The sequence below is a fragment of the Cataglyphis hispanica genome, chromosome 12 (genome assembly GCF_021464435.1).
Source record: "Cataglyphis hispanica isolate Lineage 1 chromosome 12, ULB_Chis1_1.0, whole genome shotgun sequence".
Classification (NCBI taxonomy): domain Eukaryota; kingdom Metazoa; phylum Arthropoda; class Insecta; order Hymenoptera; family Formicidae; genus Cataglyphis; species Cataglyphis hispanica.
Window position 1 is genome coordinate 6,477,315 of NC_065965.1, and position 15,867 is coordinate 6,493,181.

General features: G+C 37.1%; 1 protein-coding gene across 6 annotated transcripts in view; it reads left to right on the top strand.

The window, feature by feature from the left end:
• The window catches only part of LOC126853437 (sodium/potassium-transporting ATPase subunit alpha), a 63,835-nt gene that overhangs the window by 24,717 nt on the left and 23,251 nt on the right, over positions 1 to 15,867 (top strand). The window contains exon 1 of one of the 6 annotated variants that reach the window (XM_050599194.1): positions 1,547 to 1,695. The exons of 3 other annotated variants lie outside the window; for them this stretch is intronic. In XM_050599194.1, the coding sequence (XP_050455151.1) occupies positions 1,684 to 1,695 (12 nt within the window). In that variant the 5' untranslated portion in view covers positions 1,547 to 1,683. Of the gene's footprint in view, positions 1 to 1,546; positions 1,696 to 2,393; positions 2,529 to 15,867 lie in introns of those variants that run through there. 2 more of the 6 variants (XM_050599192.1, XM_050599195.1) reach the window with 2 other exon arrangements.

The window sequence follows — 15,867 nt, forward strand, 5'->3', positions numbered from 1 at the left end:
ATTTGGATTCACAAATGTTGCAAATTCGAATTTATTTCTAAATTTATTTCTAAGAGCGAGTAATATAAATAAAAATAATATCCACTTTTGTATTTTTCAATAATAACGCGTTTTATCAGAGCATCTAAATAAGTTTTTATCAATAAGAGCTCACCCTTTTTCTCTTTCTCTCTCTCTTTATGTTAATAAAGATACAGATTTAGATTCACCATTTTCACTTTATTTCCAATAAATTGCGACCATCATTAATCTAGACGAAACATTCAGTCAGTTTCCAACACAAATCGGCTTCCCTTGTCTTCTACTTAACGCGACTAATTCGCCACCAAGGCCTCGTTCTTCTCGGCAAAATTTCTCTAGGGGACCATTCTTTAGTTTGCCACGAGCAAAAATTCGAACCCTTTCCCTCTCCTCGTCTTTTAATTCCGACAATAATCTCGACGAAATCTATTATTTCATCTCCTATTCTTTTACGATAAACCGTCAAATAAATCTTTTGCTTGAAAGCGCAAAATTATCTCCCCCCCCCCTCCTTCCTCACCCCCTTTATATCATTATAAACGCAATCAGCTTTCTTCCGCAATCCACGATCGTAATTTCGATCGGATGATTTTTGGCCTAAATTTTATCGGTCGTTGGGAACTCCCCCCTTCCCCCCCCCCAAGCGCGTCGTTGCGCGACGACCCGAATGAGAATCGCTGGTCGCGAAGAGCTTGCGCTTTGCTGTTTTGGGGGCGCGGACCGACGTTGTGTCGCGACGGAGGAGAGGCTGCTGCTTGCTGCTGGCGAACGAACGACGATTGCGCGCGCAACCGTGTTCGCCGGCAAACGGGTGTTGTTACGACCGCATAGAGGGGCACGAGGGGGGGCGAGACAAGAAGGGGGATCGAGGGGGTGCCCGCCAGCGAGCCGCGGGGCGGCTGGCAAGCCCTCGTTGGGTGGCGGCGCTCTCTAGGTCCTAGGTAACTTGTTAATTGGAATGGATATCAGTAACTTCCTAGTAAGCTAACAGCTGATCGTCGAACTTTTTTCCGATCAAAATTGTAAATCGGATCTTTTCCCTTTTTTTTTTTTCTTTCTCCCCGCGCTCGTCCCATGCGGTTAAATGAGGGAAGATACATATTTTCCTTTAGATTTAGTATAGAACTATTGTAATTTTATTGATCTGTATTTTTCAACGATGTAAGTACTCGATAAAATGATTTGTATGTATTTGTTTATGATGATGTGTGTTGACACTTGACGGTTGGCATAGAGCCACTGTTTAATATACATAAAGAAGATATAAAGCAAACGAGTTTTCATCAGATTCTTTCAGTATGGTTTCTCAAATGTGGCTTAATTTTATGCACGGGATATAAGGAGGAAAAGGGGGAATTTTCCCTAGACGCGCGCATAGATTCTTGCGGAACGGGAGACAAAGAGGGAGAGAGAGAGAAAGAGAAATAAGATGGGTCATGACGCGCGGGATGAACAACTGTTAGTAACGGAGAGGTGGAGGTGCGCAGGAGCATAAAGAGTGGGGGGGATGATCGCTCGGCGGGGGTAGGTATCGCGACGGTGGGGAATACGGGTCGATGATGCCGGCGGTCCTCGACGACACGAAACGCCAGTCAGTCTCTGGTCCACCCGAAGCCGCGCCGCTAATCCTCTATCTTTCACCGAACATCGCTCGCCGCAGCCATGGGTGACAAGGTTTGTGCTTAGAAAGCTCTGTCAAGAAAAAGAGAGAGAATGTGCGTTCATGTGTGTGTATGTGTGTGTGTGTTGTGTGCGCGCGCGAGAGAGAGAAAGAGAGCGAGAGAGTGAATGAGAGAGAAAGAAAAGGATATGTCATCGCGATTATACGAGCGTTATGAAAGGTGTAAGCTCGCGCGGTCTTTCGAGACGGCGCGGAAAGCTCGCATTAGGCGAACGGAATTTTGAGGGTGTCTCTGACAGCTAGGCGGCAGCTGATTCGAATGACAGATCAGGTTGGAATAGATTCGCGGATAATGATACTTCGATAACGCGCTTGTCTCTCTCGAAGCTTCTGTTTCGTAGCCGTATCTGTGTCAGAGTTAGGAACAGAAAATCGAACAAATGGATGGACGAGATAGCGACTGTGTAGAGCGAGAGAGAAAGAATCGAAAAAGAGACTAGAGGGCTGTCGAACAGGCGCTTCGATCCAGGGAAGGATAAGGGTGGGAGAGAAAGAGAGAGAGAGAGAGAGAGAAGGAGAAGATAAGGAAGGGTGCTTTCGAAAGCTCTGCTGTCTCCATCTTTCTCTCTCCTCTCACTCTCTCGTTCTCTTCTCCTCGCTCGTGTCGCCCTCTTTCTTCCCCCTCTCTCCCCCTCAGATTTCCGTCGCACTTCCCGGTGATCAGTTCTGTCAGTGCCGTTATCAGGAAAGCGAGAAACTTCCTCGTTCGGCTCGAAAACTTCCTCGATCTCTCTCTTTTCGCTTCATCTTCTGTCTCGCGCGCGACTCCTCCCTCCGTGTCTCTCCTCCCTTCCGTTCGTTGACTCGTGCGACACCGTGGAACATGGTAAAGTTTTTCAAACTGTACTCTATGCTTGTATCATGCAGGCTTTTCTCCCTGTTCCATTTTTAGAACTTAGTAGCCTTCCGTCACGCGTCGCTTTTCTTGACAGAATGCCGCGACACTTGGCCCCTTGGGATCTAAATGTCAACGCCGCTCTCGTGCTCCTCCATCTAAGCGAATGACATGTGTGATTTTGTTAAGAAATTAGAAAAAAAATATGATTAATTTCAGGGAGACATTGTCAAATGAACGTTCTCCGGAAGTGTCCATTCTTCGATGTGGAAAATTTTTCGGACGGTTTCTCGGCTCCGTTATGGAGAACGTGTCCTCCGTCAGCTTCTCGGTGCATATTAATTAGAGATCGATCGCGAAAGTCCTGTCGGCCATTAGCAGGATAGAATCGTCCGCGATCCGTGAGGTCGAAGAAAATTTTGCTCCGATCCATTCCATCCGATGCAAATGTAGCGCTTAGTGATTTTCTCGGCGCGCTTCTGCGCAGATTGCTTTGTGGTCACGCAAGCTCGGTCGCAAGGTTCTCTCTCTCTCTCTCTCTCTCTCTCTCTCTCTCTCTCTTTGTGGAAAGTCCCGATTTTCGTGTCTTATCAACGATGAGTCCCATATATTCGGTTGGTCCTGGTGATAATCGGTAGCGATGTCAAAAGGAGATCGTATCGCTCGCTTATTCTCGATCGGCTTTTCGAATCGATCAATTATATACGTTATTGCTATCGTCGTCGTCGTCGTCGTCGTGGAAGTAGCGAAAGGATGGATCGACGACGACCGTTATTTTTAGAGCCGCGTTAAAGTTCAATCGTTGCGAACCCGTATATCGTGCGTAAGCTCCTCGGAAAAGGTAGATGAAAATTTTCATTAGATTTTCATTAGATGAAAATTAAACGGTTTAGCAGGTTTTCATCTCGTCAATGTTTTACAGGCTTGTGTCTCATTTGGTAGATATTTTATAATAATTACAAGATGTATTTGTTGTCGATTTATCAAATTTAATTTTATTAATACAATTCAATTTTTTGACATTACTAAAACGATGCATGCGTGTAGGAATATGCATGTATGTAACGATGTATAAGTATTTTAGCGATACATCGTTATCATGTAACAACGTTATCGTCCTTAACGAACTTGTGATCGGTTTTCGTGTATCGTAAATAATTCATAAAATTTCACGAGCGTTTGATCTTTTTTAGCTCGTTGGCTAATAATAGTCTTTCGAGAAATTAGATCTCGATATATGAACCACGCTCGAATCAGCTTTAATTAGATTGCTTCCGAGTTCTGGATACTCCTCGTTATCTTGAATTTGGCGAATGGTCGAAACGAGTACCTAACCTTAAGGGTCACAACAAGTGACACGCCCTCAATCAGAAACTTCACCATATCAATTTCATCAAATTTTTTTCGTATTGCCCTTCGTTAATAATATTTTTTTCTGCCGATTTTTTATTTATTATCTTGTTATATTTTTTTAGTGTATTTTTATATCCGGATTGATAATGAGATGAATGGGAAACGCAGCGCTGTCATCCAGTCATTTAAGTCACTTTTTGCCATTTTTTTTTTTTTTTTTGACAAGTCGCTAAAAAGTTATTATCATCAAAAATGGGTCACTATAGTCACTATATCTTTTTTCTTCAGCTGACATGAAATTTGTAAAATATTCAATTCATATTTTTGCTGTCTCGTCTGCTAACAATTGTTACTTGCTCATATATTAATAAAATATTTATTAAATTATTTATTTAATTATATTTTTTTTTACTTGCTTACTTAAATGCTTTTAATTATTCTGAACATTTGATACGATACAAAAACGAGAAACATTTTATTAATCTCATTTAAATTTTTCAAATTCTTTAAGAAATATTTGCGTGTTGATGGTATCGAAAGAACTGCTGTTGAGTGCTCCTAATAACTTTGCTTAATCTCACGTGATAATCTCAGTACTCTCTCAAGAGGATATGAATGTCATAGTGTCAAATGAACGTTATTCTTCTTCTTCTCTTTTTAAAAGTCTTCGAGATATAGCGAAGAGACTACTCGCGCTCAATTGAAAAGCTCGATTTTTTTAAGAGACTCTTTGTCAACGTTTTCCATTCATTGAAAATTCTTCCACCAACTTCCGCCACTCGATTATTCACCATCGTCTTCGTCGTCGTCGCTATCGTATTGTTAATGCAAGTCATGTATCTCACAGCATTGTCCGACATTAAATCGCTTATGTCAAACATTCGATCGGCATCGATCGTACTTTAAATTAGCGTACTCGAGTCGGTCAACTGGGATTATCCACATTTCGTTAAATTTACTTTATTAAATTTTTATTAATCTTTGACTCTTTACACATTTTTCAGACCTTACACGAGAACCTGAATTTATATTTCATGCAATAATTTAAAATTTATTTTACATGTATAAATTCTTAAAATTTATGCTTGTCTTATGACAGAAAGATCGATAGAGATTTTATTCCATGAATTAATTATCAATAAATTAATTATTTTTCTCTTATAGTCTTGCTCGGCATATTTTTTTTTACATTGTGAATTTTACAAATTCTAACAGCTCATTATGATGAATCTATGCCAAATATCGTAGTAATTTGACGCACGTATTAGTTATCCTTATTGACATAATCACACGTTAACCTGAATTAAAGCTGCTGCATCGCTCATGTTTGATTTGTATGATTCCGTATCTTAGCCTTGTCGTAATGAGAGCATTTCTTATCGCTCTTCCGCAATGTCTTAATCATCTACTTTTTTTTACTCAATGTTATCTATTACGCGTGCGTTACGGTAACAACCGCGGTACAATAAACGTCGGCGCATTCCAGCTCTCGTTAAATGATACTTTTCCAAGTTTATTGTTCGGTCTATTGTTACTAATTAAGCGATATGAATCTACACGATGCGTGCGTTTGAATAGCATTAATGTCATACAAAATGATGTCTCGGTCATAATTAATTCTCCGAAAGATATAAAAAAAGAGATAGATATAGCTTATAATTTGATTTAACAATTTGATAAAGATATAAATTAATATTTTAATTAAATAATGAAAAATCTTGCAATTTTTCGAGAATGATCGAGCTTTAAAGTTTGAATTTTTGCAAACTTTCGTTGATGATTTTAATGACAGTTAAAGTTTCCTTTTTATTTCGTAGTTATTTTTTTTTAACCAACAATGATTAATCTTTGCATGCGCGCGAATGTAGAGTAAAGTCAAAATTAAAGCACGACTGCATTAATGCAAAAAAAAAAAACTATCCCTCCTCTCAATTCACCTGCCACCAGTTCATTTGACATTTCCACCGGTGCGATCACGTGCCAGCCGAACCTTTCCTCTGTACTCGACGCGCCGCCCAATTTACCGGTGTCCACCCATCGTCGAAGAGAGAATCGATCGCGACGAAGCAAATGTGAGGAGTTCTTTTTCGAGGCTTTTCGTATCGTTCGCCTCATCGCCAATCGCGAATCGTAAAATCGCCGTTCAATCTTTCAGCCTTCACGTTTCGCCGTCGAAATGTGAATCATCGACATCAGCTGATTTTATCTATGATACACTCTCGTGACACGTGGAGATGTTTGTTCTCGAATCAACGGTATTTAACTTTCACTCCCCACTCATTTTATAATTTGCCTCAATTTGCCTCAATTCAATAATATCGGCGACGAGTCGTCGCTATTTCCGAGTAAAATCCTCGGAATAGCACACCAGCTTTCAGCTGGAACGAAACTCGTCCGTCAGCTGGATCGATATCCATGGTATATTTAAGGGCTGTCAGTTCAGAGCGCAAGTCCATCTCTAAATAAAACGTTCGATACTAAATTGGACGGTCCCTTGTATTTTTCCTCGCGCTCATGTTTGCCTTTCTATCTCATTACATTTATTTCCAGATTAATACAATTTTATTTTGATGCAAAAGATCCCACATGTGTCTGATTGAATCGTTCTTTTAAGGAAAACAGCAAGTCTTACACAAATGTAATTTAGAGAACAATCTTGTTTCAATGGAAATAAGTTGAAAGGAATGGAATTGAGTCGGAAGTTGAATACTTTAGGTCTCTTGGGAGCGAACGTTACCTCTTTTCCAGTTTACTCTACTAATTCTGATCGTTAGTAAGAAGATATTTTTATCTAATCAATACATACTGTCCTTGACAGGCAAGTTTGTTACTTTTATTCGATTCAGCTTCCATTTTTGTCCATCCGCCTTATCTTTTTGAATGTCATGCATGTCACATTAGCATGTTATATTATAATTTTAATTATTTTTCGACTAATAATATTTTGCGCTTGATCGTGTAATGAAATGATCTTTCGTCAAAGATTTTATTGTTTATCATAATCACTATAATTGTTATAAAACGTTTTATGTGATGGATCACAACTATTTATTTGCGATTTGTCATACAAGTCAAAATTAAAATTACATAGTTTTGTTTATAAATTCAATAATTTTTATTCTCAAATAAAAATTATCGATGACGGTTGATTTCTGCTAATGACGAGTTGATTTATTGATTATACTGATGATCATTAAAGTTTCTGGAAATAAAATTTTTTAACAAAAAAAAATATGGAAAGAATTATCTATATTTTTCTCAAAGTAAAATCGTGTTAATATTAATTAATATTAATTATCTTAATTTTTATTTTAAAATATCGAGAATGAGGATAAAATTCAAATTGAAGATAGATTAAGCTTACTACTTTATTCTTCAAATCTCGCTGTAAATCCGATTGTGATCCATCGGATTTAATTGCTTTCTCGAGGAGTTTCCTTTAAAATCTTTGTAATTCTTTTGAAGTGACCGTAACCTTTATTGGGTCAGAAAAGTAATCAGGAAAATGTGTAGAGACATCTAGAGACAGTCGAAGTTGAAAATGAAAAATTTATTCTTTTATGCGAGGTGCGAAATTTCATCGGATGATATTTGATATGATTTGCGAATAACAATATCGATATTAAGTCAACAGAGCTCTTCGCGATTGTAACAAAAGATTTATTTATTTATATGTATATTATGTGCTTTTGATGCTCGGAGACTAAAAGTAGAGCTTGTCAGGCTCGTATCGAACTAAGAACTTTCGCAAGAATCAGAATGTGGGACACGCGTTTATATGCAATTGAATATATCGATCTCTCATAAGTATGAAAGTATAATACTATTCAAAGGAGTTAAAAGATCGGTTTCTCAAATTTTCATAGCTTCGAAAGTTTTATGGGGGATATCTGTGAATTTATGCGATTACTAGGACCTATTTTCAATTTGAAAGATTGTTCAAAGAATGAAAAATTGGGTTGATGTTCCTATTTTTCCGAGAAATTCCTGTGCTAATAAATTCTGTTAAAGAAAATGTAAATTTACATTTTTTTAAAGATCGTTTGTATTTTTTATCTCCTCCCCCTCTTTCTTCTCTCTCTCTCTCTCTCTCTCTCTCTCTCTCTCTCTCTCTTTGTATATCTAAACAAATTTTTCCCTCTACATTTGGGAGGGAACATTTTAATCAAATATTTGGAAGTGTCTTTTTTTGAAATTATTTTTCTTGTCATCGATACATAAAACTAAATGGTTTTTAATTTTCTTCACAAAGATATGATATTTTCGAAGAGGATAGTTGATATAGTGTTTTATTAAGCATTGTGGTAGACGGAATGTCGCTTTTCTATCGCAAGTGACGATGAGATACAGCTTTAACCCTGGATGCACGAGATGTCCAGCATCTTTCTCACGTTCTCTTTCCCGATGCTCGTCGCGTCCGCGGAATTATGCGCGGATTCTCTCTCCCCCTCTATTTTACCCACGAACCCGTCTCGATCTCGAAACCAAAATGAACTGGCACGAACCGGTCGCGTACCGGTGTCGTATGGAAAAAGAAAAATAGCGATTGCGCGCATATGTACGCACACATCAGCACGCCTTCTCTGCCGTATGTCGACCTTTTTTCCTCTATCCAACAAATGAATGAATAAATAAGCGACTTTTCATCAGAGATGCGAGTATATATTTTTTGACAGATTGTACAAAATTTTATTTACATTTTATTTTGCATTATCTAAAATTTTTTTAATAACAAAAGTTCTGTGCTACGACTATGATTCATATAATATATTTATATAAAAATAATAATATTAAAAAAAAATATATTTTTTAGAAATAAAACGTTTTTATGAAAAGTTGGAAAAGAATTGAGCCAAAATAAAAAATTGTTGATTTTAATTTCATTATACATTTTAAATATATTTATTTTCGAAGTAAATTTAATTTTGTGTAGCTTTATCCGAATTTGCATCATTGCTTGCATCATTGATTGAAATTCTCGCGAGCGAGGAGTGAATAGTTAAGTAAACTAACTGAAAGTATTGCGCATGCATTGCATTTTTTTTCGCGCACGTTCTATCTTCCACATTTAGAATTTAGGTCGTAAATTGAATAGGTAAGCGCGGAAGATTTATGTTATTCCATTGTGATCGTTCTTTTCCTCGCGAGGAAAAATCTGTGCATATTATTCTTTAAAACTGAGGATAAGAAAAACAAGTAATTAACTAGAAGAAACCGCGGGAAGGACACTTATAACGGTAACAATTTATGTAAATCGTTTTTTTTGTCCCATTTCATGAAAAAAAAAATAAAGGTGTGGCTTTTTTTTTTTCCCTTAATCTCCGATTGTGCGGATTATGATCTTTCTACGCGGACATATTGAAGCTAAGAGTGTCAAGGCGAAGAAGAAAAAAGCGATTCGCATGCTGCTGATCCCTCGTTGAATGCCACTGTGTCAATAAGCGCGCTAACTCGATCGCGTGCCGGTCATTATGAGAAAATTGTATTGTGAAAACTTCCATGACACGCCGATACTACACGTGATCTATATTGCAAAATTTCCTTTATGGAAGGAGACATTCCAAAACGCTATTTGCGAGATTGCGCTGTTTGCAATTATGTAATCGCGTAAAACCTACCATTACATCCACATAAATGCATTAGAGAAAATGCACATTTCTCTATTGTTGTTTTAATAACTTTATATGTCTTATTAATTATGCTCGCGTGTTATACTAATGCTCTTCTCTGCGAATCTATGCGCCATGATTTTAAGACAGACGTAATTGAGTATCGTTATCATTTTTGGAAATAATGCGTCTTATAAAAAAAAAAAAAAAAATCATTCTCTGACATATATTACTAATAAATTTATGTAAGCGATATTTTCCTTTCTTTTTTCACGAAGTGTAAAGTATCTTTTTATTTGGCTAAAATATATTAAAGAAAATTGCGTAAAATTGCGTTTCGTCGAATGCATAACAAAAACGTTGTGACACATCGCTCCAATAACACAACGACGACGACGTTATGTGTACGGAAATTAGTCTTCCCTTTGTTTGGCACGTAATATTTATTGATGAATCGAGCGCCGCGTGTATTCGCTCGCTCGTTCCGCCAGCGAAATAGCGCCGGATGACGATGCACGCGCGCGAGAAAAAGGACGGGGGAGAGGGAAGACTTTAACGGCTATGACATAAATACGTTCAATGTCTCAAAGACTTTCAGGGACGGCCGGACGAGAATAGACGAAAATCCAATTTTAATCACAAGAATCCCGACCCGCGCGCGCTTTCTACGCCGCTCACGAAGACGAGTATATCGATAGTCGCGATATAAAGTTTATTTGTACTTTTAATTTTTTCGAATAAAAAATAAACGTGATTTGTAAATATTACGGACGTAGTAATAATAATAAAAAAAAAAAATATGCCTTAGTTGTCGCACTTTCATCATCGTTGCGAACGAGTATTTTCGCATGTAATCTGTAATCTCGAGATCTGAACGGATTTTAATGTTTGACATCTTTTAATTCGTGGGATTCTTGAAAATATCCTCTTCGCACAGTTTGTATTGAACAATCCATTAGTCGTTTGTGCAACTCGCCAGCTGGTAGAATAATAGAATCGCGATAATCGAAAAAATGAACTCGCAAAGTTTAATCTTGGATGAGATTGAATCTCGATAAAATAGTAGTTTGCGATAACAGAAATCTTCGCGTAAATAAGATATCACCTTTAAATAGGAATGAGGTAATTGAAACAGAAAAGATCTGAATTTACAAAATATCGAGAATATAAATTCCCTTATAATATGAATTAATATGCGTCTGCAGGTGATGTTCTTTAATCATTCATTTGTTATAATCATTGTTCGTGAAAATCATCATCAATTATCTTTTAGACGAGAATTTTTTTCTAAATTATTATATATAAAATTGATAACCATGCAACATATTATCAATTATTAATATTATGATAATCAAAATTTTTTTTTCACAGCGAGATGATTTAAAATATTATTTATGCTTCTCGAAACATGCACATAACTATTAATTATTACTCACGTCTTTTAGAAATTAAACGTGGTTTTAGAAAAAAAGATGAATACTTTTTTCTGTAAAAATATCATGAATTACGTAAATGGTTCATTCTTTACTTGGGAGCGTTATGTACATTAAGCGGAACGGAGGAAGTTTTTTCAATACTTTTTTCAAAACATTTCATCTGTTATTATTAGACCGAGTATGTTTCGTGCATTTCCCTGAACTTTGTCCCTCTCTTTACTTTAGATTCCAATTTGTTTAATGATTCAAGTTTCTTCCGCAATCATTTAATTTCCAATCTTTCTTTGTGGTAAATAAAAGAAAAATAGAAATTCTAATTACACTCGTACCGAGTGCTCGATCCACACGTGAATTGCAGAGGCATTTGGTCGATAAAATGCACACCAGCGAGTCACGCGATTCAATTTCTTCAAGGTAAACGATGCTAGAATTTTTTGCAAGTAGCAATCGAAAGATTATTGGAGTAATTTATGTTTCTCAGGTGTATCTAATTGAATAACGTTACATAAAATGGAGATGAAGTGACAGAAATAAAGGCTGACACGCGTTGAGGCGAGGAAAGCAAAAACTTTGCATTTTATACTCAATTTACTCGACGCTGCTGTTCGGAGAGTTATTTTCGCGTAACATCAATCGCATGCTTTTGATTGCCAAGTATATTCACTTCAAATCGCTCTCGCTTCACTTTTAAATACGCCGCGGATTGTAATCCAACGGAAACGATAAATCTCATAAGACATATAGGGATGGCGAGAAAAACGGGTAAACAGATGGATTAGATAAACTCGACAGATGTATGAATTTATACCTTTCATAATTCCTCGACATATAGAAACACACACTTACAGTGAAATATAATAAACGTACAAAATGATTGAGACAGAAAACTCTTGGCAGATTTAGAATTCAAACACTTTTCCTAATTTCTGATTAATAAATTAAAATTGTATTTGATAAGATAAAACTGGACATTTTTGTAAAAAAAATGTTATAAAAAAATATTGACTCTTATATTTTTCGCGGAATATAGATTCGTGATACGTCCGAGAAAAATCAATCTGTCACACAAGGCACACAAAACAAGTAAGGAGGAAGGGGCAAGTGGGGGAGGAGGGAGGAGGGCACGTAGCATGCTCGAGTTAAATGACCAATCTCTCCCTCTTGACCCAATTCGTAAAACGTCCTGTGCCACGCACTCCGCGTGACGTCACGCGCGCAGATCTCTCCTCTCGTGGCGGTTGCGACAGTGAGTAATGTGCGTGAGGGTGCGTGCAAGGCCAGTCAGCCAGCCAAGCCAGTTGCACGGCAACGTGTGGTATTCGCGTTCTGAACGACAACGGCCGAATATCGACCGTCTGACAAATGGCCTATCCATATCTTCATGTCTATGGGAGACAATGGGAATTGCTCGTCTAACCGAGGGTACGCGAACGTAACGTCCGCCTTTCCACGTCGGCGTATAAAAATTCTCTCGAGAATCGAATATCGCTTCTAATCAATTTTTAAAGATCTCCTTAAGATGAACGTCGACGGGTCCCTCGAGACTTTTATCCGGTAACTCAAAACACGCGTTATATTAGACGAGACGCGCACTTTATTAGGTCAACTGCGGACTTGATCGTATTAATTTGGTCTCAAAGGGACTATCTAGTCTAGTGGACTAAGAATTTTGATGTCTCGATATCGTGGCTCTCCTGGCAGGGCAATCATGCATGAATATCTCTGGCAATGTCCATTAAAGCGTGTGTGTATGAAAATATTATCAACGAACATTTTTCTCATTCATATAAATTTTTTTTTTATATATATATATATATATTTTTGGGCGACGATATTTTCGATGACCCTTAAATTATTCACGATACATATCACCGATATATGGTAGCCGAATAATATCGATCGGCAATAAAGCCGCCCGCGCGTGTGTCTTCTTCATAAATAATTTATTTCTGCCCCGTTTACGAAATTGCCTTTCGCGTTTCGTCGCGAAATACTGTTCAATGTCGCGCGCGCGCGCGCGCGCAATTGGCCATTGTGTATTTCTTTACAACGGCATTTTCACTTTTGGCCAGGAGAATTAGCGTGTTCGATCCCGCACCGTCGGCGATGAGATCCAACAACACGAGGTGCAAAGTATTTGCCAAACGTCGTGGCTATTTTTAAAAGTGCATTTCGCATTATAACCGGAGGAGCCTCTTGATAGCCTAAGCGCGTATATATATATATATATATACCGATATAAAGTAAAAGCTTAGGTTTCTCTCTCTTTCTTTGTATCTCTTTGTACTCTTGTATCTCATTTTTCGTTAGTCTCTTTTTTAATAATTAAAAGAGATTAAATTGTTTTATATATTTAATTTACGCTTTATATATATTTTAAATGCTTTATATATTTTATATATTTTATATATTGATATATTTTATATATTTAATAAATATATAATTTATATATTTATATATAAAATTCTATATTTATATACATTTATAAATATATTATTATATTTAATAATTAATTTATAAATATATTTATAAATTAAATATAATTAATAATAATATTCTTATTAAATATAATAAGATATAATTAATAATAATAATTTATTATAAATATATCTTTACATATTTATTTTATATATTTAATTTATCTTTAATAATTTATATTTTTTCACGCACATGTTACATTTACAATCTTCCTGCCAAAGACATGAATAGGAAATTTTTGTAAGTGAAGTATTGGATATTGCAACGACATCGTAGTTTGAATGCTTACAAAGTTTCATAAAATTTACAATATCTATTTTGTTTTGTATTAAATTATAAAGCGACAAAATTGCGAGGCGCATTTTAAAATAATCAGTATCGATCAATTTTTCACCCGTTATTATCGAGAGCGAATTAATATCTCCTCGTTATCTATCGATACGTAACAGAGATATATTAAATAACAAATAGCTAAGCCTCGATAATTGTCTCTAGGTTTTGAGAAAAGATTAGCTGCTGATTCAGATCATAAATAAGAATCCGAGACAACACTCAGCGCAATAAAGTTTGTTTGCTGATGCACGATTACGCAACGCACAGCAAACATTACCCATCATTTATCTCTCACCCTTGATATGTACGAAAAAAAAAAAAATTTACGTTTTCCAAATTTTCATCGCATCCATAAATTATATAAATTCGCCCGGTATCGAGCATCGGTGTACTTTTACATCTCGATACTGGCAATGAGTATCGGTAATTGATTCAAACTACACATATGCATATTTCATTCAAGTGTCGAAGAGATGTTGCGTCTCCCGCGTGCGAGGACAACGCGGTGTGCATATGCACGTTATTAGATTCTCCATGCGCTGACGAGAGGAGAGGGGAAAGAGAGGACAGTAGTCGCGGTAGTGCCCCAGTTGGGTATTGATCCGTGACAGTGGGAGGTGCTCGTTAGAGGTAGCTAGGTCGTAGGTCGCATGCGCGTTTCCACCGATGATTCCGTGTCGCCATCATCGACCCGCGGCCCGAGAGAAATAGAGCCGAATCGGTGAGAAACGCCAGAGAGAGAGAGAGAGAGAGAGAGGGTGAGAGGGAAGGAGGAGGGAGAAACGGGGAAAATGGAACGAAACGTGAGAACGAAAGAGAGGGATAGATAGCCATGGAAGTTATCATCCGGCTATGTCCGGAATGGTACGGTACCATCGGCTCAGTTGGCAAATGTAATATAATAGATCACCCTTTAAATCGCGCTCCGAGACTCTCGGAAAGTTTCGGCGGTAGCAGGTGGTAGAGGAGATTTAAACACTCATCGCAATAGAGAGGGTGTAGGGCGAGCTGTCATTGAAACGGATTGAAATCGAGGAAGAGGAAGCTTAATTTTACTCGCTATTTTTGTAATCAAATAATCGATTACGTAGACTCAATATGTGCACTTGTTCGATTACATTATTGGGTATTCGAGGATAATAGAATTTTTATTTTTTTATCGAATTCATTGAGGGAATCCGAAGAGGCGGGCTCCAATGTGTTGCAAGCCGATCCTGGCGACGACACGCGACGTCGACCCGCATGCGGCGTCGCTATCGCCGCATCGTCGCGTTTGCCGTCGACGCCGACGTCGCCGCCGGCGCCGCGACGCGATCGTTGAAAGTTAATCCTTAATGACACGAGAGTCAATGCCTTTCTCATGTAGCTTTAAAAGAAATATGTATTCTCGTTTCTTCCCAATCAATTTTAGCAATTTATTCCATTGTGTCGAGCTAGAAAAAAATGAAGGATGGGCAAGATAAATAATTTTTTTTTCCATTTAATTAATTAGATATTTTCTTAAAATAAAAAAGTCCATTTTATAATGTTTTTAAATAAGTGCGAAAAATTTTAGGTGATTCTTTGTCGAAAATGGAGTATTTAAAATCGAAGGAGTATAACTCCTTAAGAAAGGATATAGGAGTATATGTTTATATAAAAGATCTTTAATTTTTGAGAAGGAATCATCTCCTACAATTTTTCGCACTTATTTAGAAACATGTATATCTGACTTGAAAATAAAAAAAAAATGGATATTTGAACGTAAAACATTTAAAAAATTTTTTCACACAATAAGATTGATCGTTCTTTTTTAAAAGATGATGAAGAAATTTTTTGTATATAAAATATTTTAACATAATTTACCAGATATGTGAACAAACTATAACTTTTTAGGAGAAATACAGATGGATGTTTTCATACTAAAAGGAATTTAGGAAGCAAAATATATTTGTTGTAAAATCGCCAAGTTGTTTTAAACTACCTTGTTTAATACCTTTTAGGTATCAAAACACGTGCAGTGCGAAGGCGTATCACAAGAGCTGCGTAACAAGCGCGATCCCAGAAAGCGATCTAATCAGAGACCCGACGTGCTTTCCGCCGCCAAAGCTCGACCACTTCCGCTTTTAGCGGGCCGCCGAC